Source organism: Oncorhynchus mykiss, chromosome 7, assembly GCF_013265735.2.
Source record: "Oncorhynchus mykiss isolate Arlee chromosome 7, USDA_OmykA_1.1, whole genome shotgun sequence".
NCBI classification, from domain to species: domain Eukaryota; kingdom Metazoa; phylum Chordata; class Actinopteri; order Salmoniformes; family Salmonidae; genus Oncorhynchus; species Oncorhynchus mykiss.
Genome location: NC_048571.1, coordinates 63,547,529 through 63,574,896, shown reverse-complemented (window position 1 = coordinate 63,574,896; position 27,368 = coordinate 63,547,529). Strand labels below are relative to the sequence as shown.

The following is a 27,368-nucleotide window of genomic DNA, read 5'->3' as shown; positions in this document are numbered from 1 at the left end:
TCATAACTTTCACCTGGAATCACATGGTCAGTCTATGTCATGGAAATAGAGGCTATTCCTAATATTTTGTACACTCAGTATATGTAGGCCTATATCTAACTATTATTTCATCCTGTATGTATGAGACTTTTGAAGTAGCCCATATGAGGCCACATGATATGGAAAATGCAAAACGTTTAGGTTATTTGGAGTGTTGGACAGTGTTATACACTTAGACCTCAATCTGGTTTTAACAAAATACATGTTACACTATTCAATTGCTTGAGGATGTCAAATTGCTGCACTCCAGATGTCAAATTGGGGCTGCTTTTCCATTTCAATTAGCTTACAGCAAATGAATTATAACAGTATGATCATGCATATAAAGCGTATCCAATACAGACTAACTGTTTTGCTTATTTTGGGTTCACAAATACCTAAAATTAAACAGATATTACATAATAGCAAACAAAACATGCCAAATTGTTTTTCAAAAATCTAACACATTCATAACAGGTTGAAAAAAAAAACATTAGCCCATTATGTGGTCAGTTTTCAAGAGGTCAATGGTAGGTTCTCTAAACATCCCCCTTCAAACCCCATCCCCCATTCCCCCCGACACTCTTTCGTTTGCAACCCTCATTGGCTGGCTCACCAGTTGGTACCCGCATTTTCGAGAGCAAAGCCAGTCTCGGATTCAACTTTATTGCGTAGGGTTAAAGGTGATGGCCTTGACTTCACGAAAGTTCAAAGACAATATCTCTTGCTTTCTCGCAATACATCAAAATACACCTAAACGTTCAAAGTCCTCCATATCTGTAAATTGTTGCGCATCGGTGTGAATAACATTAGATATAGTCTATGCGTAAATGCGTCGGCAGCCACAGAGTAAAAAACATGTCACAGCCGCAGGACATCAGTGGTGAGGTAAAGGCCTATACCAAATGGTCGATAAACTTGAGTTTTTTTCTCTCCGGAAACGGATATCCAAGTTGTCCTCGTTTTGTTGTCCCAAGCGCAAATGGATAAAGATATAGGCCTAGTGGATGACGTGAAGATAGTGCGCTCGGGATGTTATCTAAATCAGACATGTTTCAAATAGGATGTTTATATGTTTTTACGTAAACGGCCACCTATAGCCAGCCTACTCGACCTCTCTATTTACGATGGAAGGAATCTCTCCACTGGGCAGACGGTGTAATTAAGAGAAAAGTAGCTATTTAGTGCCCCTGTCTTTATGACAGTGTCTAGACCAGGCCAGCTCATTGACACATTCACTCAACAACATCACTAACACGCGCACACATGCACGCACACGCAACTGTGTTTACTTTACATATAGCCTATAGGTCATACATGGACGAAAACAAATTCAACATTATAGCACCTCTAATTATTTACAGAGTTTTCCGTGAAAATAAGAGAAGTGGGCAATTAAGACAAATGTAGCACCCTCATGTTCATGACAAATAGTTTAACAATGTTACAAGCACTCCTAATATTTTAATCTGACATTTTACCTAGTTTTAGCCTATTGATTTGTGTGTAGACAATGATTTTTGATTTGTATCAATTAGCCTACCTAGTTGAGTTCTGAGAAAGAGCCTATACTTATTTTCCATGAATCTTAACATGAAATCTCAACGACTTGTCAGGGACATGTATAGGGTTTCACAGCGTTTTATTTGTATACTGTGCTATTAAGGGCCTACTTAAGAAGTCAAGTAGAACGTAACTTGCAATGATCTTCTACAAGCATTGAGGACTAGCCCAACTGATTCTGCAAAAGACCAAGCATTCTGCATGAATGCACAAAGTATAATATTACGTTCTTGGTAGTTGATCGTTGAAATACAGACCTAGACCCAGTAAAAATAATAATATACATATATTCGTTTATTTTTATGTTACATTCTTTCACTTGATGCATATAGGCTTATGCAATGTCATATCTTAATACTGCATTACATGTAAATGGAAAGCAATCAACAAAAAGCTCGCTAGTCAAAGAGCTTGTAGCCCTAGAGCTAAGTTATTTTCAGAATTCTTGAAAATATAATAATTAGGTTAAGTGATAACATTTTATAAACAAATGAAATATATATACAGTCATATAGTCAAAGGAGATTCATTTGGGACCGATGATTCGTGTCGAAGTTCTTGGTTGCTGCAAAAATGTTTATATATCTGCATATCTATGAAGAAGTGTCTGTGCGGCTGTCCTCAAGTCGGTTCAGTTTGTAGCAAAATCATTTTCACAAAGAAAGGATAATGATGTAATACAGAGATAAAGAGAGAAATGTCACTGGGAAGACAGAATTTCACAAGTGAATCGAAATAGGATATAATCAAACAAAAATAAATACTGATGTTGTACTTGCCATTACAATGTTTCAAATGTTTGGCCGAATGTGACAAACGGTAAATATAAATCTTTCATTGGAAAAAAATGGAATAGTTTACTTTCATTGCTCTGCTATTGTCAGAGATACATTTCTCTAATGTCTTGTTTTATGCTGGTTCATGTTATTGGTTCAACAAAACAAGGAAACGTAAAACATATTGATAACTTATTTTCTTTCCAGTCTCAGCGTTTCTATGAATGACCTAACACTTGTTTTTGGCCAGTCGAGTCCGGCCTTGTCCTCCAAAGGCAATTCAGTTTTAGAGATTATAATATTGATGATTATTTCTCACCAAAGCTACCAGTTTAGAGTTTAGTTCACAATAAGGGATTTCCAGAAAAATACTGCAGCCGATCTCGGCTTAATTTCTTTTCTTTCATTCGGCGGTTCTGGAACCAGATTTTGACTTGACGGTCAGTGAGGTTTAGCATTCTGGAGAGCTGCAACCGTTTCTCCTTGTTGATATAAACATTAAAGAAGAACTCTCTTTCCAGTTCCCGAATCTGGAACTTCGTGTAAGGACACCTCTTCTTCCTGGTGCGTGGTGTACCTTAGAGCAATATAAAACAAATCATCAGGAGAATGTAAGGTCGAGTGTTTTTTCAAATAAAACAAGCATTACGATACACGCTGAAACGTATGGGGATTCAGAACGTAGGTATGTTAAGTTTGATAAAATGCAAGTGTCCTAAACACGTAGCCTACCCTCAAGCCTGCACATTCATTTCTTTCTCTGTATCCTTAAATCCATGGCCCCCAGTGCCATCCTCTTGTAACATACAACGATAATCAACCATCTCTATAAAATCTCTTGACGAGTTTTGTAACGCTATTCACGAAACGACAAAGACATTGCACTTCATCGCCTCACTACCTGCCTTACATTCCCCACTCAACACTGCCATAATAAATGGGAATATATGGCTATCATGGAAAAATGAACCTTCCTTTCATATCATAATGCGATCATCTATAGCGAATTAACACTGGATACCTAGATAGCATTACTGCCAATCAAATAGGTGGGATATAATTATAGGCTAGAAACAAATTCTTCCATGCCTCTATGGGGGCGCTTGGGCCTACGGACTGGGAGCCACTGTTTATTAGTCTCAAATGAATATGAGTGAATTATATCTAGGCTATTTGCTTATTGGTTTATCATATTCTACATGGACTATAACAAAACCGAACGAGTTTGTTGGTGATTTACAGAATAGCCTAGAGTAAGATCTCAACGCTTGGAAGTTTTAAATAATTGATTACCCTAAAAACTAAAATACTGGGCTAGCCTACTTGCACGGTTACCAATACATATGCCCGTTTTGAGAAGAGCATAGGTCCCAAAGAAACAAAACAATATGATTATCACAACTATTATTTGGCTATTATTTTGTACATGCAATCTCGATCGAACAAATATGCTAGCTGCTGTTAATGCGTAAAGCAACCTGTCCAGAGTAGCAACACAGTGGCATTTCTGCATTTTACAGGAGGCTGCTGAGAAGGGGGAGGAAATCAAAGGACACCCAAAAGCAGTGTTCTGCTCAATTGCTTTTTACCCTCGACAACTTGGTGAAACATCGCCCAGCGCAAGTTCATGACCAAAGTTACCGTTTGTCACAATAGCGGGCTATTAAAATTTCACAGACTGGGAGAGCTGCTGCCTGCTGCCTGTGTGTAACGTATCGTTTTTTTTCAAAGCGCTTTCCCATCGTAAAATGTTTTCTTGTTGGAAGAAAGAGCTTTGTAGGTTATAATAAAATCCGTTGAATGCTTATAAAACTCCACATAAAATCTGACCGACAAAAATACCGGGCTAGTCCTTTAACCTTTTTTTACAGCTTCGGTACCTACTCGAGTGGCTTGTTTTGTTGGCGCTGTCGTCTTTCTTGCCCGATGAAGAAGCACAAGAACCAGAATTAACGTTTTCCTCTTCATCCTCTGGGTCTTTCTCAGGACCTGTGGTGCTATGGAGGAGGGCGGCAGGCGGCTGAGACGCCGAATCCAGCTTACTGGATTCGCCGTTCTGGGCACAGTTCTCTGTCGAGCTGTTTTCGGTCCCATTGTGTGTGCTTTCGAAAAAGCGATCAAAGCCCTGCGGTAGAACGTGGTTTTTCCCCACACCCGAATAAAAGCCCGTGGATAGGTGGTTGGAGCTTGGGTGGTTGTGGTGATGATGGTGATGACTGTATACACTTTCGTTTTTCATCAGCATGTCTGTCATGGTGGACGATGGCGGAAGGCAGTCTCTATGTACCAGTTCCTCCCCAGAGTAGCAGGACGCATAGTTCCCTCTATGGTGCCACTTAGTTGAGGGGTCCAAACCGTAAGAAACGTCCCGAACCGGTTGCACTTGGGAGAGGTTCGTGGAGTACGGGTAGGTGATTTGCCGAGATGGGGCCTGTGGCAGGAACGAAGAGACAGCAGAAAATTCGGGGACGTAATATGTGCAGCTGGGGAGGTAAAGGTTGGACGCACAGCTCGCTCTGTCTCCGAACTCGGAAGTCCTGTCTTTTCGCGTCTGTGAGCAGAAGTTTCCCAGATTAACCGAGTTAAACATCTTTCTCCCCGTTCTCTTGCACTATAGATAGATGTTTTGGATTCGAACTGCAGAAGGAGAACATTTGGGAAGGCGAGATGACGTGCTATCCGTCTAAGTCGCCCCAAGACACGTGATTGAAAGTAGATATTGTCATATATCAATTTGGAACACTTACATGTGTAGGAGTGGTTCACTTAGGTAAAATATAGAAGGTTCAAACGATTGGTTTTCCAACACCGCATGAGTATTATAAAAATCAATATCAGGTATCTTAAAATGTTTTGCTTTAGTCTCTGAATGATATAATCATAATACAAACTCTTGTACCGTATAGTACTCGCGCAATGCAATGCATTGTAAATAACTAACAGGTACGGGTTTTTGATTATAATAATAATGATTATTAATGTTATTAGTATTACTATTATTATGGTTATTATTATTATGAGGCCATGCAAATGTCAGCTATAATGGTTATTGTGCAGTGTTTGAGATTACCCCTTTCCCCAATTTATTTTCCTACCAATGAAAGACCTCTATTAATCCTCTATCCTATCAAAAAAACTTGAAGTGAATATTGAACATATTCTACAAACTCTTGAATTATTACAAATAAATGATGATAACACTTAGAATTTCTTACAGTCGTCTTTTGTGAATGAATTTGCATGAAGGCCCAATTTCCATATAGCCTGATATTTCAGCAAATAAAATGTAGATCAAATGTTTATTATCATCTAGTCGGATGGTTTAGTTTATATGTTATGAATTCCAAGTAAACCTGTTGTGATAACTGGTTTATTAAAGATCTCGTTAAGAACCCAATTTTAACGCGGCTCTACCCCCATAACCAAGATCACGGAAAGAAACATGAATGTACATTTGCATCGAAATTCTGAATATATTTTTTTGTTAGGCCAGTGTTTGACGACGTGATGGAAACAAGGAAGTCAGAGAACAAAAACATAGTTCTTGAGTTTATAACCTGTGTTTGTGTGTGTGTGTGTGTCTGTGTGTGTGTGTGTGCGTGTGTGTGTGTGTGCGCGCGCACGCACCCATGCTTTTCCCTGTATGAATATGTTTAGACATTAACCCGGCTTTACATATGTAGATTTTAGCTTATATGCCTACACGTCGAGATTTATATACGTTCGACAAATTATACAAACCACTTAATATCATTGTATTTGTATATTGGCCATCTATTTATGGGATAAATGCTCTGTCTGTGACATTTTACTCATTTTAATTTATTATTTAATTTATATTCCAGATAAATCCAAATATAAATATGGCTTTACCATAACATTTCCCTACACGTGTTCGGATGTCCCTACGTTTGCACTTTGCACGTTGGGAATAGGCTAAAAAGGGAGAAGGCATAAAAGGAATGCAAGCTCTCTATAGCACATTAGATTTCTTCCATGCATTTTTGCATCAACCAGAACCCGGGATGATAAGCCATTATGCATATTCGAAAACATAAGTTTTCCATCACTAACAAAGACCAAAGAGTTTCATTGAACTAGAAATTAGGAAAAGCGCTCAATAAATAATGTTAATATATCATAGTGTTCAATATATAATGCCAGACTTCTTACAGAAAGTGCTAAAGCTTCAGCGTTATGCTGTGCGGACAAATAAATACCGCATCGTTTGAGTTTCATGCGGCAGGCAGCAAGTAGCCTAGTGGTTAGAGCGTTGGACTAGTAAACAAAAGTTTTCAAGATCGAATCCCCGAGTTGACAAGGTAAAAACCTGTCATTCTACCCCTAAACAAGGCAGATAACCCACAGTTCCTAGGCCGTCATTGAAGATAAGAATTCGTTCTTAACTGACTTGCCTAGTTAAATAAAAGTTAAAAAAAAAAAAAAAAGCAGGAACATGTTCAGGACCTGAGGTCGAGGCGCAAGAAGCCTGCAATCAAGTACAAAGAAATCCGACAGCTGTCCAGACACAGCACTTGAATTTGACCACCAAAATCCTGCAAGCAACCACCATAAAAGGCGGAAGAGCTGCACTAAATTGACTTTTCTTCACCTATTTGGCTAGTAGGCTTTTGTTGAAAGGAGCGAAGTTTACAAAGATTTGTGCCATTTTAATTCCTTACATCTCGACCACAATCACAAAATGTAGCATACCCGAAACAGACACTTACAAGAAGACTATACATCATTGTGTTTACTTACTGTGTTAAATATTTCATAGGCTACATGCATGCATTCTAAAGCTGTTGAAATTCAAGAAAAGAGAGGTGCGATGTGTGCACAATATAATGTTAGCAATAGCGTTTGCTTTGAAATAAATCTGTACATCTCTTGTCACATTCAGCAAAAGATAAGATTGAATCTCGGTACGCATAAACTGCACCCGGAGAGCAGTAGAACTAATAAACAAATAGCCTGCCATAAAAATGGTATTCTCTTCCTGGGACAGTCGGCCGTGTATGGCCATTAAGTGCTCTCTTCCAAACTGCAGGGATGCCAAGTGCACAATACAGTGTTCATTTGAACATACTGGCTATACTGTTTCTTTTAGGCACAATACAAATTCTTTCTACAGATTATTTCTCAATACAGATTAGCATGTAGCCTATAGCATCTGAATATGAGTGGCTACATTGCTTTCATGAAGGCCTGCGTGCACTTGGAAAGCTAGGTTAGCTCAAGCCTGTTCGCAGTAGTACACTGATATAAAACAAATCGAGATATTCCTTCGACTTGAATTAAGATATTTCTCCTAAAACTGTCTGTCTCTCTTCAACCGTTTAATATTGTGTGTAACAAATATAATCTCGATGAGGGTATCCTAATATCCCTAAAAGCGTCAATTGTCTCTAGCGTCATGAGACTTGAACTCGATCTTTTTTGTAAATATTTGCCATTGGCTGCTTGAAAATAACACTGTTGTGGAGAAGACTTGACAAAGTGTCTGTCCGCGAAATCCACGTAAGGCAACACCACCCATTATTGTAAACCAACAACTATAGACCTTGAGTATTTTTAATCCAAAGAGAAATCATGAACATAGAGACAAAAGGGAGAAGAGGATAGGCTATATTTTCTCTCAAGACAGTGGTCAAGTTAGCTTCATCAAATGTATATACCTACATAAATTCGAGCTGAAACAAGCGCTCGATGTGGCAAGCGTGTGAAATAACATTATTGTCCCCTCATGGCCCAGATAATTTTAATTGGATGTAAGCCAACCTATTAAATTCGGTTGTATGAGCTGTGAAGAGATTCAAGCATCAACAAAAAAGGCCATGGTTACACTGAGGTCCTGGCAAAAGCAACGAGCCACAGTGACTGAAAATGGGAAACAGGTTTTTAACACATAGGCCCTTACGTGAAGATACCATAAGTTAACTGTGCAGTAGGCCGAAGCACACAACAGTAGGCCTTGGTTGTGCAAGTTGTTTGGCGAACCATAATTGAAGAAGAGAGGATTTATCATGTGATAGCCTATTGATTATGGAAATTAGCCATATAGATGATAGACTATAAACATAGGCTACAATATATAGCCTAAAACAATGATAAACAATGAATAAAATACTGTACGATAAAGTACCCAACGTTAAATGTGTGGATTTTTCTGTCTCGTTATTGGTGGGATAATTTATGTAGAGGGTAGCCCACTCATGGATATAACAAACCAAAATGTGCTATGAAAAAATATTTTGGAGGGTTAGCTGAGGTATGGTCTAACCCAGGGAGAGTCAGCGTTGAAAGAATATCGCTCCTCGAACGAAATATATTTATTATATGCTTGTGTGCGCAATAAACACCAAAACCGCGAAAATATATAATAACGATTTTTTTTCTTCATTCATTGTTTATTCACAGCACGTCTGTCACTTCCAATAGGGTCTAATATAACAATTAAGGGATGTGGATTGATTTTAGTGGACAATTTTCTCCACCTTGTGGCAGAGTAATTTGTGGGCGTATGATTTAGAATTTAGTGTTATTTCAATGACTGCATTTTTGCATCATACGAAGAAGAAAAAACCGAATAGGCTGCAATTTGCAGATGTATTTGTGAGAATTGTCTGTCATTTGTCGGTTGAATCTGCACGACTGGCGTGGACAAGCCTCTTAGGACAAATAGGAAATGGGCAAAAATAATGAGAAAACCTTGTGCACAGCAATGTGTCTAGATGCTGTCAGGAAAAACTAGTATCAACAAACACTGAAAACGTTATAATTAAACTTAAGGTCGGTTGCCTGTCTTCCCTAGTGTGCGACTTTTACACTGTTTTTTAAATATGGAAATGGGCATCTGACGTATAGTCAGTCAGTCATTACCAAATACACATTTTATTACGATCCCAAAAGCAGCAACAAGTTAATATAGCCTACTATTACCAAAGCTGTGGTTAATTGCGTTTCCTGTGTCTTAAATAAGCTACATACAAATTCATGAAAACATTTGAGTAGGCACAGCTTATTTCTTTAAAAAAACAACAACAAAAACATAAAATACTTATAAAGTGGGTCCATAAGCGATAAGCAATGTTCGAGTTAGCCATGATAGGCCTATCAAAAGTTGACGATTAAAGCCAATCATAAAGCCGATTTTTTTTGTATACTGTATATACATTTGCAATATCTGCATTGTATATCCATTATTCAAATAACATACGTTGGAGCATGAATACGCCGAATTGTGGCAATATTTTCAATCCTAATATAGCCCAAATAACCATTAGCCTACGTCACCGTATTTGGAAAGGACTCAACATTCATCCAAGTGTCTAGATTTCGTTTGTACCTCCATGTGCAGGAACAAATGCAACGTTTTTGCAGTTGGCCTAATGATAATAATCAACTTGTCAAAAACAGTAATACTTCAGACAAAACTAGTCAAGGTGATTAGGTCTCATCAACGTTGAAATCCAAATAGATTATTAAAAACGAACTAACAAAACACACTTGTCTTGGTTCAAACCAAAATACACCGACATGCAGTAGTGTCTGTCACATGGTAATTAAGCATTGAGCCAACAACAAACAAATATTGATCAAATGGAATATTAAACGGACATCCAGTGGAAAGCATACCCCCTCAAAACAACAACCTATAACCTAAATAGCTATAAAAGTACTATATACCACCACTATATTGTCACTACGACAAACAATAATAAGCCAATGAGGCCCACATGTCTTTATCGTTCAGACTACATGTGCCCTGTCCCGTGGAGCTCTCAAACCCACTATGGGCATGCAAGCGATGGCTGCACCAAGGCCTCATCAGTCAATTCCGTTAATTAGCTGAGATTCAACTGGGAATTGTCCAATTTTAGGGTTATGACGACCCAGTTGGTTTGAACATGATTCCTGCAAGATCATGATTGGGTAGGCCTATATTTGATTCCCGCATGGCCAACATACTTAGCCTACCGTACTATTTATTATATTTTGAATGATAGTTTCCATCAAAAACGCTAATTTAATTTGTATTAATTTACTGAACTGCCCGAGTTTCAATGGAATTGAACCCAAATCGTGTCTATTTGTTCGTCCCATTGGCTATTTGACGAGAGGCGTCATAAACTTCATGAATTGAGAATTATCCTTCATATATTTGTATGGAGTTTGGATAACAAGTCATGTGGTCGATATCCCAGGACCAGCCAATGTCTCCATTTTGCATAGACATACTCTAAAATCAACTGATAGAATGACAATATCAGTTCGTACCAATGCACGAATCAACAAGGAAGCCTACATTGTAATGCATCATTGACTTTGATAATGTTCTGACAAAACGTATAAAATCCCGTGCTACCTTTGTGAAAATAAACATGAACGTAAGTAACCACAAATGTGTGAATTTATTCATAAAAAAAAGGGAAAATAGCGTTGCTCAGATTATGCGTGCTACTATGCTAGCGCAAACCAAAAGGTAGTCTTTTTCCGATTCTATAGTATTAATAAATGGGATAACATTGCTTAGTAATAGCCTGGGTTAAAAATCACAACATGTCCAAAATACACGATGAACTTTCGCTGACTTGAGACATTTGGCATTTGACTATCTAAGACCAAACAAAAAAACGCGGTAAAACGTTTTTCTTAAGTATCTGAAAGGTAAAGTAGATTTATGAGAGAGGAAATAGAATCTGTATTTTCTTACCGAATATCCGTCTTTGTTTCCTACAGGATTCGGTAGCGCTTAAGCATTGGGCCCCTAATTGAGCCTCTCTCTTTATGATGTTTAATTTCCTTTCCAACTCAAGACACTACTGCCTTCAGATCTAGCGGAGACTGCCGCTTTTGAAGTTGGCATCCCGATCACTTTGGATATATTACATCTTCTATTCTTGTTGAGAAACAATTTATTCTTTCAAAACGAGCCCTGGAACCTTTCCTCTCCTGTCTCTCTCTATCCACCTAAGTTGTAAGTCTTTCTTTATACTCAACGAGAACTTTAAAATAAAATACAACCACCATATAGCTACGACTTTAAAGAACAGTTTTTCCCCCTCTTTTTTTAACGGTCTTTCTTGCCCTTTTCCCAAAACATTTGCGATGGACAGTGGAGACCCATATAAGGAGCTTACTAACTTGACCTTCAATTTGTATGTGGGTTCCCGCCCACATAGACGGCAGGAAACACTGGGACGATGTGCCGCACCGTCCTCTGGGGCAGACGTGTGGAAACCTTGAACATCAAAACACTGCCATTTGTATGATGCACTCATGTGGAAACAAATGTTTCTTTGATATCCACCTCTGAAGTAGTTTTGCGCATGGCATTTTTCAGTAAGCATGTAGGTCTTCATACAGTAGGTAGGCCTATAGCCCAAAGGCAAATATGACGAAGGATTATGTCGAAAGGCCTAGCACATGCATACTGAACAGCCCAACAAGATTCCAAATACAGTATAGTGATGACAATGACTCTAAAAAACACGCAGGTGATGCGTTTTAGTTATCAAGACATTATGGCGATTAATTAGGCAATTTAATAACAGGCCTACTTTGAATATAAGAATAGACTAAATGTGTGCGTAAAACTTAAACCTATCTGATAAGTGTGTATAAAGTCAAAATGCTTAGCGTGCGTAAAGGTCGAAATTCTATGAGGAGGAGACGCACAGCAGTATCGCAAAAAGAAAAGACAAAGGGCGTGCATCAAACTTACTTAGAATCTAAGCAGAATACATTTTTTAAAACCATTTGTAAAGAATGTAGGGTCTAATCTTAATTTGGCATAGGCCACCTTTTTGTTTTACCCTGCTCCCATATTATATTGGGGCGTATAAATTCACATGCCTATTCCAATTCAGTTGTTGTTTACATTATATATGTGAAAATACACTTTTTTTTTAAATGAAGAAGAATAAGGCATAGGCCATCTCGGAAAATGTGAACATTTAAATTCCTTCCATTGGAAGAGTCTTAATAACAGACACCAACATCTGCCGAGTTGAACAAATTGCCCAACTACAATTTAATAGTTTATACAAACGGATACAACTAAAATAGTTTTAGATTAGTTTGTTTGTTTTAATTGTGTTCAAACACTTTAAAAAATGGCATCGCCCATATAGATTTTGAAACAAAACCTCAATTAATTTGTTGTCACTGAAGAAGGTGGGATAACAACACCTTCGTCTGAGGTTTGGATATGAAGTGTAATTCAATATTACGTTAGATTCGTTGTTCAGATATCACTGATATATTGTTCACAAAGCCATATTTGAAGATCTATCGGTTGCTTGATAGAGAATTGTGATACGGTGTCTGTAAATAAGCAGCACATGCTCCAAATATGACCTTGACACCGATTTACCGAATTTAGTGGGACAAATCTTTACTTTAGTTGGCTACAACTAAGGTTTGAAACTCGTTAAATAGTGCTATGACAATAAAAGACAGTGAATACGCCAGGCTAAATTGTGTAGGCCTCTCTTTCTTCTCTCTCTTTCTTCTCTCTTCTCTCTTTATTTCCCCCTTACGCGCACACGCACACACGCACGCACGCGCAAACAAACAAACAAACAATGGTGACTGAACTTGGCAATTGGCTTTGGAAGTGAAAAGCAAATGGTGGAAGAAGGGGCAAGAATGAAGGAAACTTACTCTTTAAGAATACAATGTATCCAGAAGCATTTTCCAGTGATTAATCTAGACCCACAGGTTAGTGGATATAAATATACATTATTGTCAGCAAAATAAAGGCACATGGACCTATAATCAGTCCTCGTGTTTGTTAAAAAATCCAGGAGCAGGCTATTTTTCTCTACTTGGTTTGATAAAACGATTGTGTTTCATTAGAAACTAAACATGTTTGCGCATTGATAGCCTATTAAATAGTCGTTATCCGTTAGGAAACGTACCAGCAAAAAAATAAACACAATTTCTTCACGTTAATTGCTTTTTCATCCTGAAGTTCCAGACATGTAGGCCTTAATAACTCGTCTAAAAACTAGTGATCTGACTATAGGCTAATACTGAAGCGCTCAAATGTTACATCCCGTAGTTTTTCGATCAAGATGCTGTATGAACACAATAACACTTTTTGGGAAACCTATAATTGTTTTCGCTTACAGCACAGTTCAAAATGCATAACAGAAAACGGCAAAAATTATGTATTTTGGTTTTACACACAAACCTCACGCGTAAAACAGGGATATTCACTTCTTGTAACTAGCCTATAACTTTTCTCTTTGTTTATCCCTGGACCGAGGTCAATTTAATATTTATGTTAGGCCTACGCTTCACCTAATCAATCAATTATGACATTTACATGGAAAATAGAAAAAATCTCCTTGAAATATACATTTTCTCAATATACTAAAGTAAGGAAAAACAATGTCATAAATGGTCACGTAAAATGTCATACAAATCTGGTAAAACCATCCGAAAATATGGAAAACATTTATTAAGTTCTCATTCGTGGCATAATTAATATCGGAAGAAGGCTATCTTGGCCTTTTCTATCCTATCTTCTGTAAATATATATAATTATTAAAACAGTACACTCAACTCTAAAACTAAAATGCAGACAACGTTCTTGAGGCCAAATTGCGATTTAGGTCCGATTTAGGTCCGTGACGTGACACAACTCTATGGAGCGCAGAGACAGAATCTCCCAGCCGGTCTCTCACCGCAGAGGGAGGCCTTGGTCTCACATTCAAGGTCTGCGTCAACGTAGACAGCTCTGACCTTTGAGCTTCACAGACAAGCCGCCATAAAAGAGCCTGCAGACCGTCTCAAAGTCAAAACTAGCTGTTGGTTATCCAATTTGATATATGTCATACACTTGCATCTGTATTTTCAATATACATGATACATTCAGCAGCTCCACTTGGACGTACCAGATGCAAAGGGAGGTTAAGTCTATACAGACACATTTGACCAAAAGGTTTAGGTGAAAAACGCATTCAGCGTCTCCGTGCATATGGGAAGATATACTTTAACTGCATTAATAATTAGAATAAGACATTGTGACTAGCCAACCTGATCAAATGTAACCCTGAGACTAAATCTAAATTTCACACGACTTGTTGTTTGACAGCAAGAACAGGAGTATAATCAGTGCAGACACATAGCTCTGTATAAAGAGTAATGCCTAACATTTGTGACTCTTGTCCCCCCCACTAAACATGCATGGCCAAAACTAGTGAATTTTACCTTTAAGTGCAGCCTAATTCACTTCTCGTTTCTTTTTCGCAGACATACAATATCTAGGTTAGATTTAAGAACCGATTACGATAGGCTAAAATCCAAATAATTAGCTAAATCTCAAAAAGGCTTTTAAATACATGTTTTTTTTTTTTTTTACGCAGGTCAAGACATTTGGATAATGCTTAAATTATTTGTAAAATTAATTTAGGCTAGAGAGCCTATGGATGGCCTTTAAAGTTAAAAGTGGTCGAAATTAACACTATACTATGTTTTCGCTAAACCCAATGTCAAGTTGAATAGAGGTAGGCTATGCGTGATCAGAGGCAGGCCTACGTGTAAATGTGGGAATCTGAAAGCATTTCTATAAATAAAGCATTAAGTTAACTCAAGTTCAGTGCGACAAATCCAGTTATGCAAAAGCATGAATATGATGGAATAAGCTTTTTTATTCTGAATACAAGGTGGTAGTTGCTATTGATGTTTTTGGTCTCTGGAGCTGTAACAAGGCCCGGTCAATGGTGCTAAACCTGCGCTGAGAAACAAACGTTTTCACAATTTAAAGTTCCTCTCATAAAACTACATCTATTAAGCAAAGTGTATGGTTGAAGATACATGACAAATTTCAAGAGCAAAGCAAAACAAAGACTGATGCGTTCCAAAAAAAATATCGTCATGTTGCAATTTCCGATAATCGGCCTATATTGCTTAACCATACTGTTATGCGGATGTGCAAGCAGCAGGAAAAGTGTTACACAGCAAATATATTATTTTATTGCATCCTCTTCGCAGTCTTGTAAAAGCATAGCTTGCTACGTCCAGCTTGTTTATAAAAGGAAACATAACTGGATGCATTGCTATCAGCTCTCGTACCACATACCTTATAAAATGATTTGCTTGAAATGAGTGGCTGAGAATCAAAAAGGCGTTAGGCTACCTCTGTTAGTGCGCCTCGGGTAAGGTGAATGCGTTTGCAGTATTATGTTGGTTGTTAGGATGCACAGAATGGCGTGTACTCTACATGTGCTTCATGTTTAGCCTACATGCACACAGACACGTCTGTAACCCCTCCACTTGTAGCAATATTGATGTTAATCATAACTCCAATTACACAGAACAAAAATATAAACGCAACTTGTAAAGTGCTTGTCCCGTGTTTCATGAGCTGAAATAAAAGATCCCAGACATCCATAAGCACAAAAAATTATTTCTCTCAACTTTTGTGCACAAATCTGTTTACATCGCTGTTCGTGAGCATTTATCATTTGTCAAGATAATCCATCCACCTGACAGGTGTGGCATATCAAGAAGTTGATTAAACAGCATAATCATTACACAGGTGCTGTGGACAATAAAAGGCCACTCTAAAATGTGTGCAGTTTTGTCACACAACACAATGCCACAGACGTCTCAAGGTTTGAGGGAGCTGCAATTGGCATGCTGACTGCAGGAATGTCCACCAGAGCTTTTGACAGATAATGTAACATTAATTTCTTTACCATGTCATTTTAAAGCATTTGGCAGCATGTCCAACTGGCCTCACAACCGCAGACCGTGTATGGCGTCATATTGACCACTTTTTATAACATTAAAATATAGCCTACTTATAACTTTCAATATGATAATGACTATAAGGATAATATAAAATATGTAGAAGACAACAAGCTGTAATCATCAATGCATAGAAGGTAAGTGAATTTCAGAATTTGGTGACGTCAACCTTGTGAATTACGGTATGGACAGGCATGAGCTACGGACAACGAGCAAAATTGCAGTTAATCTATGGCAATTTGAATTAACAGAAATACCGCGACGAGATCCTGAGACCCATTGTGAGGCCCATTTTTTTAAAGGTATCTATGACCAATAGATGCATATCTGTTTTCGCATTCATGTGAAATCAATAGGTTATGCGCAACTCATTTATTTCAACTGACTGATTTCCTTATATGAACTGTAACTCAGAAAAATCTGGATAATTACCTTAACAATATGATAATAATATAAAAGTTAACATATTTTAATAGACATAATAAATCTTACACATACATTGAAACATTCATGTAATTCATATTGGTATAGGGCAGGGCACACAATCGCCAATGTATTCTATACACTGGATATGATGTTACATAACAACACAGACAAAACAAAATCTTATCACATGGGACATTCTAAAATGCAGTTATCTACATTCTAATTTTTACAATATAGCATATGCCTACTCGCAAGTGAGTTGGTTACGTGGAGACAACAAACGGGTAACATATTGAATAATACTGAGATGAGATGAGATGAGATGAGATAGAGAGAGAGAGAGAGACAGAGAGAGAGAGAGAGAGAGAGAGAGCGCAGCACAAACAATTCAGGACATCTATACTGTATTTTCATGAACGAAATTCCTATAGGGGAGAACTTATTCCAAATTCCTTGCAAACACTGTCACTTCGACAATAATACAGCTACTGACTACATTTTATAACATTAAAATATAGCCTAGTTAAAGCTTTCAATATGATAATGACTATAAGGATAATAGAAAATATGTAGCAGACAACAAGCAATAATCATCAATGCATAGAAGGTAAGTGAATTTCAGCATTTGGTGATGGAACTGATAGGCCCAAATTGCGTGACAATAAATCCTTTTTGCGCAATTTCTCTACCTAATTCACATCTTACAGTGGATATCCTATACAAGCCTACATTACATGTACTTCTCAAAACATGTACTAGTCTTTTTGGTATTAATATCAATCCAATCAAAAGAAGAGCCGTTTGCAGTTAGGACCCATTTTCACTGCCCTCATTCATGCCCTTGTGGGGCTAAGTAAGCGACGGCCTTAAACCAGACCATTTTCACCTCCTCTATGACAACTGCTCAGTTATTTACACAGGAAATGCACGTTTTAAAGAGGGATCTAATAGGGATGTGTCCGAGTGTTTACGGAGAAAGATATTAGTCTACACAAGCCGCCAATTATTATTGCAGTAAACAGATCGCAGTCGATAAATAGTCATGACGGTACATAGGCTATTACTTTGCGCTCAAGCGTCGAGAGAATCCGCGGATCATTCCGCACAGAAATAGCAGCATGGACACTTGCCCACCCGTCCCAAAATACCCTCAAATAGCTTATCGCAGTCCCCCCAGCCTTTAAAGACTGCAACTCAGCAAATGCGTGTGTGTGTGTTCGTGTGTTTAAGTGGGACGAGAAATGTAATACCAGATAACCGATATTGGCAAATAAAAGAGTTGTGATTGACAAACAATATCGAAACGCAATTTAAAAAACAGCAGTAGGGTGTAGGGCCAGTTGTTGTCCTTGACCGTGGCCATGCACGTCCCCTAGAGCACGTGACTGATTGAAAATACACAACTAAGGATTTCAATTACATGCCCCAAACTATCTTATTGTCCACTATACGATCAAGACAATAGGCTATCAAATAATAGGCCTATGCTTATTTAGACCATAGCCCAAATTAAGCCTTGCATTACCATTGTAATTGTTTTAGGATTCTGTAATTTAATGATTGTTATAGGTTCTGGGGTCGATTTTGGAAAAATATCATGACATGACTTATTAAATAGACTACTGGTGGAATGTAGATTAGATGTAAACTATTATGCGCCATAGCCATAATGCACCGTCGCCTACATAGGCGTATAGGCTATAGTAGCCCTATAAACTCTAATTTATGAAACAGAATCGTGGTCAGTTCAATCATAATTCCACTAAACTCAGGCGATGGACGTAAATGGCTTATAAATACATGCATTCGTGAATTGAACTGACCTATTAACTGATACTTACTATTGACTTGAATCCAATAGCATGAAATCCGTAACTTTCTGTTAGCGTCATATTCTTCACATCTATAGGCTACTTGTTCATATCTTAAATCAAATCCATTTTTAAACACCAGATAAACTTTGATTAGTTCCAAAACATTTTTTCAATGATTGTGACCATGGTTGATCTAGAACGTTCCGCCCTAGCGAGTGAGCCACAAGTGTGTAGGTATTGTATTGGTAAAGTTATGGGAAACTACAAAGTCAAATATATGTGTATCAAAAAATTTACAAATCACAAATTGTATTTTCCCAAATTACTGTGCCTTTCATTCCAGGGCGTTTACTAATGAGATGTTTCTATAGGCCTATCAAAGAACACGGAATACAGGCTGGGGAATACTTAACCCCTTGCACTGTCATTACTTTAGTAACTTTTTATGCGACTCAAGGTCAGATAAACATATATTTGGACTATTAATTTGTTTTTCGAAATATGTAGTGATAAACCAGATGCGTCCTCCTTCTTAAGGACATCAGACTTCATACTGAGCATGCTATGCGATCGAATTTGATTACACCAAAATACAGTACGTTTAATTTAAAATACTGCCTGCCTATATTCCTCTTCACAATCTCTCTTTCGCCTCTCTCTCCCTTTTAGAAGAAGGACAAGGCCTGCTCCCTAAGCATCAATCTCTTCTTCTTCATCCGCCGGTTCTGGAACCATATTTTAACCTGTTGGTCGCTGAGGTTTAGGCGGTCAGAGAGTTCCCTCCGCCGCTGTCTGGTGATGAACTCATTGAGCATGAAATCGCCTTCCAGCTCAGCCAGCTGGAGTTTGGAGTAGGGTTTACGTTTCTTTCGGGTTCGGGTGTGCATTGGATACCACGGGGCGCCTGGAGAGGGGGAGAAGAAGTGGATGGGTGAGCATGGATGAACGTATAGGCGCTATGGCCTATAGTTTGGCATACATCGCCAAGCTAAGGTAAAAGTCCTGCACTGCATCAGTTGATTCTATAGAGCTGCATCAGTTGATTCTATAAAGCTGCATCAGTTGATTCTATAGAGCTGGTTATCAAACGTATTTTGAAAGCTGTTGTCATCAGTGTGAGCAGTTCCTGGCCCAGTCTTAAAACAGACTCATTTAAAACAATGAGTTAACATTCAGAGTAGAATATGGACACTCAAACAAATTATATTATACTACTACTGTTTATTATGTAAAAGGTATTCACAATTTTGAATTTCACCAAAGAATGTGTGGTGAGACAGTGGGACGTATGACATCTTGTAATTTGATTGTGGATAGATACGCTGTAATTCACATTAGTCTGTGTCAGGTTTACAGTGGCAGTTAAGGTCGTCAATAACGATAGTCTCACTCTCAAGCATGCAAGCATATCCAATTGCCAAAGGCATGCAATCTAGAGTTCTTGTGAATAACAGCATGTATTTTTTTCGGTGTCTGATTTTATTTGCAACAAACTATCAAAAACATTGAGTCTATGTTTTTCCTGAAATCCTATAGGTTGAAATTGTTCAAAATATTGTGTGTCAATTCTCATTTTTACCACAAGACATTCTCATTTTACCACAAACAACATCGAATTTTTATGGTGCTGTAAGGGTTTACTGGTGTGTAAAAGGCTGAGTGTAAACGAAAATATGTACCCTTCCTTGAATGCTTCCCCTAGCGGCGCTCACCCCAACATGCAAGGCTCGTGTAAATTCAGCATCCTAAGAATTTATAAAGACGAGCAACAGGACTATCAACAAATCAAGAAATAAGATTCCAATGACAAAAACAAGCGCATTACATTCCATTGTTAATGTCCAATAACTCACCTCCACCCGCTGCTGTGCCTAGTGCGTGATTGCCAGGGGATGTCAACGCCTGAGCGATGCCTGCAGAAGATTTGCTCCCTTCATTGAGCAGCGATGAACTGGAGTCAGATTCTAGGGATTGACAGGATGGCGGATCTTGGGTCAACTGCTCGGGGCCATAGTCGTACTTGGAAAATGTACCATTGTTGCCCATCCCGTTGTGCAGTCCATGCTCCGTCGTTATGGAGGAAGAGGAGTCTCCTCTTGCCCTCTCTTCACGTTTGAGGATTGCGCTTTCAGCGCAGGGTTCCCTGTTGCCGACACCATTGCTGTAAAAACATTTGCTTTCATCTTGTCTGGTGATTTCACATGCACGGTTGAAAGAGGGATTAATGGGCAAGGGACTGCTAAAGTAGGATTGAGGATATCCATTGCACGGCTCCGAAGGGGTCCAAGGGAGCGAGCATACATTGTCCCTTCTTGGGTAGGAGAGAGAGGGTAGACCCGCCAGTTGTCCCCCGGATGCTCTGAAATTGGGGAGGTAAAATGTGTCTCCAGTATGGATGTTTACCAAAGGTCCCACAAACCCGGAACCGGGATTAAGAAGATTATGCTCGCCCATTTCAGTGGGCGACCAAGAGCTTCTAGTTTATAGCGATCTGACATTTAACATAGTGAAACCGAGCGGCGCGCCTGATTGGTCGGAATAGAGTCACATGTCTTCACCAACTTGCGTTACAGAAGGTGCCACCCACTATGTCCATGACTGACCAAACAAAACATTCACTTCTGTATTATGGGTTTTATATGCTTTTTAAAGTACATTTTATGCCAAATAAAATCTGGATTTGTTTTCTCTTCATTGCTTGTTTTATTTATCTTTATTGCTTCAAAATACTCTACTCTTTAATTTTCAAGTGATGACCCAATCCATTAATATTAGGCTACAGGCCATATTTATCTTAGTAAAGTTTTCCCAGAGCCTGCCTTTTCTTTTAAATATGTCATTTAACGGTTACAAGGCAGCTGCACAAAGGCCTGTAAGTGTTATATTGTTCCCCCCCACCCCACCAAATATCTACCATTGTTGGGTGTGCATGCCTCACTCTTTATTTTAGAGCAAATTACAGACGAATTGAATGTCATATAAAGCTGTGATGCTCCACTTTACGGGTCTATTTTAGGGAACGACTGATACTCACAGCCTCACTTCTCTCGTATTATACAGTAGCGGGGTCAGTAAGTTGAAACCTTTGGCTCTGTAAAAAAAGATGATCTGCAATAAGGTTATTTTAAGAGCATTTCCAAGGAACAACTTCAACATTTATCCCATTAAACGTTCGTAGCCATACATTGGGTAGCTTGTTATAAACTATTATTTTTATGTGGGTTTAACAAGGTGGTCAAAGCAGTCTAAAAGCGCGTCATCAGTCGAACTTCATCACAATGCGTTTTTATTCAATGATTTGCAATTGAGCGCCCCTGTCCCAAACAAGTTGAATAAGATAACTAAACATCTGTATGATACTGCGAAACAAGGGCTCACCGAGTAATGATAATATTTCATGGAAAGAAATGGCAAAATAGGCTGACTGACTGCCTGGTGCAATTAGGAAAGTGTTCCATTGCCACAAAACAACTTGTATGAAATGAAATTGAACAAAGACGTAATTTTTGGCTTAGACATAGGCCTACCCACTACCCACTACACACTTTCATTTTAACATTACTCGTGTAGGCCTAATGTTGCTATTCTCGAAATTCCTGACAACCTTCACCGCTTTCTAATAATTTGCCTACTTGCCAAATTATAGCAATTACGTAAACTGTAAACAAAACATTGCATATTAAGAAATTGCTAATGGTTGCCATTCTTGTTACAGTGCAATAGTGGGCCTAAGTGTGCATACTCCACATCTTAAAGAGAGGAGTCGCTATTTTATCAATGTGTAATAAACCTGCCCATACATATCACTTTCATGGAAGCATTGGCTTCTGCAGCAGCTTCTGCGATGCGACAAAAAATAAATGATAGTGTCTGTAAGGATTCATATTCGACAAGAAGGATGGAAAAAGGCCTAATATACAATGCCACATTTATAACTAACAAATGTGCCTTTGCATACTTCTGTGAGAAAGAAAATATTACATTAGTCACAAAATAAAGATTGTTGTTATGTATGGAACATTTAAATGGGATAACGAAAGTTTTGCATTAGAGCTACGGAAGGAAGGCTTCTGAGGTCAGAAGGAGTTAAAATATAGCTACAATACGTGCAATCTTACATTTTTGGGACACGGGTCTAAAACTGAATATGCGATAGGATATTCAAAGAGCACGCATAGCCTGTTTCAGCTGTCAATCAATGTGTCCCCTTTTTACCTACAACAAAAGACAATTGAAGAAAAAATAAACAATATCTGATTTCCAGGCTAGTATGTTTTTTTTTTTTTTTTGGGGGGGGGGGGGGGGGGGGGGGGTAAAGATTACGGGGCGAGTATTTTAAAAAATGTCGTGCGTAATAGACTACCCAAATAGGACCCTTTCCATAAACAAATGACTGCAAATACAAACTCATAAAACACATGACATGGATTTCCAAGGAGTGTTTGTGGTCTTGTAAGCTGTTTTGTTCTGCCTCAAATAACTGATGTAGTTATTGGATCGTTCAAAACGACTTTTGTGTATGGGTCATTTGCCGTGGATTTGCAAATCAATAGCGTTCGGATTCGTTTAAAAAAATTATATATATTTTTTTAACTAAGCAAGTCAGTTATAAAGAACAAATGCTTGTTTACAATGACGGCCTGCCGGGGAACAGTGGGTTAACTGCCTTGTTCAGGGGAAGAACGAGAGATTTTCACCTTGTCAGCTCGGGGATTCGATCCAGCAACTTTACGGTTACTGGCCCAAAGCTGCCTTGTTCAGGGGCAGAACGAGAGTTACGCGGAGTAGGCCTATATGCTGCAAAAGTTCACAAAATGTTGTAGGCATATTACAATTATTATCAGAAAAAGACACCATCAGTCATCGACCTCCAGTCATTCACCGCTTCAGTCAATTTAAATGTTAGGGTACTAGGATGGTATTGACCAAAGTAGCAAGGGGAATCTCATAACAACAGTTTATGATATCTAGGATCACTAACACACAGACCAATACATATTTGATGTTTGTGCTAATGTAGCCTATCCATTTCTCAGCGCACACAGTGCTTATCACAAGTTATGAGGTTAAAGAACAGTCCGTTTGGCAAACAAGGAAGTTACCTTGGTGAAAGAGAAGATAAGGCCTACCCATGCCGCATAATGACAACCATTGAACAAAAATAATAACTACAAAACCTGACTCCTCGAAAGGAAGAAGAAAAAACAACAAGATCACTTATATTTATATTGAACACAACATTTTAACATACAGTTTAGTTGTAAAAAGGTGATGGAACTTCCGCGTTTCTCTGACTCAAGTTCTTTCTTTACGTTTAAAAAAAAAAAACTTAGAACGCAATGGGCCTACCAATTGGCGCTTCGGCAGTTCAAGGTCACTGTCTAGTGCATTGATGTCTGCTGGCTCATTGACACAACTGTCTTGGAATCTCTCGCCATGTCCAGGCAGGGACAATAGCGTCAACAAAGGGCGTTTCCTTCCTTTTAGTTCGTTACAACATGTTGTCAAAGTTACAGCACCGTTTTGAAACTCATGAGACTCGTTTGTCCCCCCCAAAATCATCCTGAAGCCAAATATTTATCAGACGTGTTTACATTAGGCCACTATAGCTCATTCTTAGATGGTAGCATATAAAAAAGTATAGCACTAATAGTTGAGTAGCCTAATTATATTTGTCCCATCAATATATTAATGTTTTTGAAATGTTTAATGATCTTTCGTGAGAATGAAATTATATAATTATTCAGTCTACAGCCAACACCAATCGTACAGGCAACACCAATAGCAATATTAAATTGGCAATCTAAGAAACACAATTGGACACTGGAATATAAAAGAAACTAAGGACTGCAACTTAATCTCCTTCAATAATGTTTAATGCTGACGCGTGTCGTGCGCCTTCATCAGAGCACATGTTAGCACTTGATTGTTTCTTCATTATTTCAACAACTTCATCAACATGGCATCGATATCATTTTGTACAATTTTAATCTGAGTTTGACACAGATTACAAGGCTATTTTAAATGTAATCCACGTTTGATTAGTCTACAGCTCAATAAAAACAGAACGTGTTTTTACTTCAGTCAAATTCAAATGAAAAACCTAAGTACCAATTTACCCCACAATCAATGGCTTGATCTAAACAAAATGGTAACGTATAATGTATTATCGTATAAAGACAGCTAAAGTAAACAAAAAGAAGAGGGTACATTAAGCAGTTGGATAAAATAAACAAGCCTCAATTTAACTAGGCTGATAAGGTTTACTTTACAAGACATCTGCAATTCGTAATATGAAATTTAGGCTACTAAATGGGCACATAATAGGCATGTAGTAGCATATTGGGCATATAGTAGGCTACTACATGGGCACATAATATACTTCATGGGCACATGATATACTTCATGGGCATTGATTAAGAAAATAAGAAAATATTCATACTGAGTCAATTGCATCTTTACTCCAATCGATAGGCCTACATTATTTGGTAGGCTACATTTTGTTTACCCTAAACCCTGAATATATACAACAAATACATAGCCTAAAACATCACCTGGGATGGCTTCAAATACTTTTGGAATTATGTTTTCTATTTGTAGTATATATGACCTATTTTGCAACAGTCCGTGTGATTTGTTTGGTAAGGCACAACCGCATATTATGGACCCACATGCGGTTTTTGCACTGTGATACAAATCTCATAAATCTGTCTGTGTGTGGTGTGTGTGTGTGTATGATTGTGTGTGTCATAAAGACTTCCGATTACCTACCAAATTACTAATCCAGAATTAGTTATAACAATAAAAACTGTTAATCATATTCCGTCGCCAATACTTTTTGCTTAAAATAAACATCTGCCATGATATGTTACAATATGTAATTTCCCTGCGTGTGAATGCGTCATCTGAAAGGAACGACTGCAGCTTTTTGCTGATGCAATGTCAACTCGAACACAGTTCAGCTGTTCAGGATAAAGGCAGTTCTTCTGGCTGACAAACTAGCTTTAAATCATGCAACATGACATGCTATAAAAACCTCAATTCAACAAAAATATTAATTAGACTACTACTATCAACTACAATTGATAAAAACGAAACATTTCTGGGTGGGTGGTTGAGGTGGTTGTTTGGATTAGAGTAAGGCAATACGTAATAAAATCTCAGTTCATTAAGACAAATCTTTTGATAAAAAAATCTAAAACGCGACAATGTTGTTCTTCTTCCAATTCTGCTCACCTATATACTGCCAAGGGTTAATCCATCCACTACTTCCTGAAATTTCCATCCATCCACCACCAGAGGCTGTCATCCTCCTTCTCAGTTCAGCATGCCCACTCAGGACTGCACATATTCACTCACTCATACTCCGGGTTAAACTCTGGTCGACTGACCATGAAAGCCTCCTCTCTCTGAGCTCTTTCCCTAGATCGGTCCCCACGGTTCTAATGTAAGATATTGACTCACACGAGTGGACAAAATCCCTGTGTTAATGTAGGCTAAATTAAATTATGTAAATTATAAAACATAAAACTGAAGACATAACGTGACAAGATATTCAACAAAGAAATATAACCTAATATTTTAGGTTGTTGTTATCCAAAAACGAGCTACATTGTGGACTTTTTAGTTAAGGAACACTGTTCAAATGTAGGCAGGCTACAAGTGAGACAAAATAATACAGTATTACGGTATCGATGCCCAGTGATTTTAAATGTAAACAAGCAGCTCAACTACGTGCTTTACAGAGACATAACAAAGTGATATTTGTCAAAAGCCATTTCAAATGTTTCGATATACCGAAATGTGAAATTGAAACTCCAGATAGTCGAATGAATACCGATTGCCCACAGCTCAGAAACGTAATGCATGGGCCTAAACATGAACAATCTAAACTGAAAATATAATCCACATTGTATTATATTTCATTGGATAAGTGAATGCTACACTATTTTACACACAAATAAACACGTGCGTAAAAGGCTCACTACTTCTTTAAAATGTTTGCCATTTGTTCAACAACTGTTTCAAATGGTTGTGTGTGTGTGACTTATTTCCATTCTAGAAATGAATTTGTAGATTTTCAGATATTTGGTTTTATAAGAGCAGTGATCGAAACCAAGCAAGAATTAGGCCGTGCTATTCCAATATGTACAGTCTATCAAAAGTGTGCGTTAAACGCCTCCATAGGCCTATGATTGTACAATTCTCGCAATATGTTCCAATAAAATAGTTTTTTCTTGCTATTTAAAATTAAACAAAATAACAAACCAATTAGTTTCGAAGCTGCCTGTCTTCACTAAAACATGCTATTCCTATTACAGAACCTTTAAGTTTGTTTTCTACCAGTGCCATCTAGGCTACTTCATGAAATTGTGTAAGCAAAATGAGTGATAGTTCATAACCTTGGGCTACTGCACTCCCCACATGCAAAAATACGACCATAGGTGTGCATGCACACATAAATAAATAAAGTTACATCTTAAGAGGACAAATCTCATGCGCTATTCTCTTTCCTATTATTGAAGTCCTAAATCTGAAACGGAGCAGGTATACACTCTTGATATAGCCATACAGTTCTGCACATATATGTCAACTCAAGGTATAAAAACAGCCGACATACCTTCAAAATGAGTTCATGGGCCACGTCTGTTTTCCTTTAAGGCAGATGCACAGCTCATCGCAAGGCGCACACCTTAAATCTCGATTTGAAAAGAACGCTACAGCTCAAACTTGTCAGTGTCAAACCTGATGGACTTGCAAGAAGTCAATGGTCTGTCTACCTGTTATACATGCTCAAAATACGACACACTCCCTATGATGACTGTGTAAGTGTGCTGTATATTTTAAGGTCTGGAGACCGGGGCGAGATTATTCTGTAAAACCGTCAGGCAGAAAATAAGGAAACATACTAAGAATAAGAAATATAAATGAACGACAGAAACTGATTAAAATGGCTATACTTTGGGGATGATATCAAATAAGCATTGACAGTAAACTATTTTATGGA

General features: G+C 38.1%; 2 protein-coding genes across 2 annotated transcripts; both read right to left on the bottom strand.

Annotated features, from left to right (window-relative positions):
- Positions 1–1,626: 1,626 nt before the first annotated feature.
- LOC110528202 (homeobox protein Hox-C11a-like) lies at positions 1,627–5,094 on the bottom strand. Its single transcript, XM_021610060.2, has 2 exons — positions 4,242–5,094; positions 1,627–2,934 (listed from the first exon to the last, which is right to left on the bottom strand). Exons 1-2 carry the CDS (start codon positions 4,945–4,947, stop codon positions 2,702–2,704), a joined length of 939 nt encoding a protein of 312 aa, XP_021465735.2. The 5' UTR covers positions 4,948–5,094; the 3' UTR covers positions 1,627–2,701.
- Positions 5,095–16,574: 11,480 nt separating this feature from the next.
- LOC110528199 (homeobox protein Hox-C12a-like) lies at positions 16,575–20,840 on the bottom strand. The gene is made up of 2 exons (XM_021610059.2): positions 20,215–20,840; positions 16,575–19,265 (listed from the first exon to the last, which is right to left on the bottom strand). The coding sequence occupies exons 1-2, from the start codon at positions 20,813–20,815 to the stop codon at positions 19,027–19,029; spliced, it is 840 nt and encodes a 279-aa protein (XP_021465734.1). The 5' UTR covers positions 20,816–20,840; the 3' UTR covers positions 16,575–19,026.
- Positions 20,841–27,368: the final 6,528 nt, after the last annotated feature.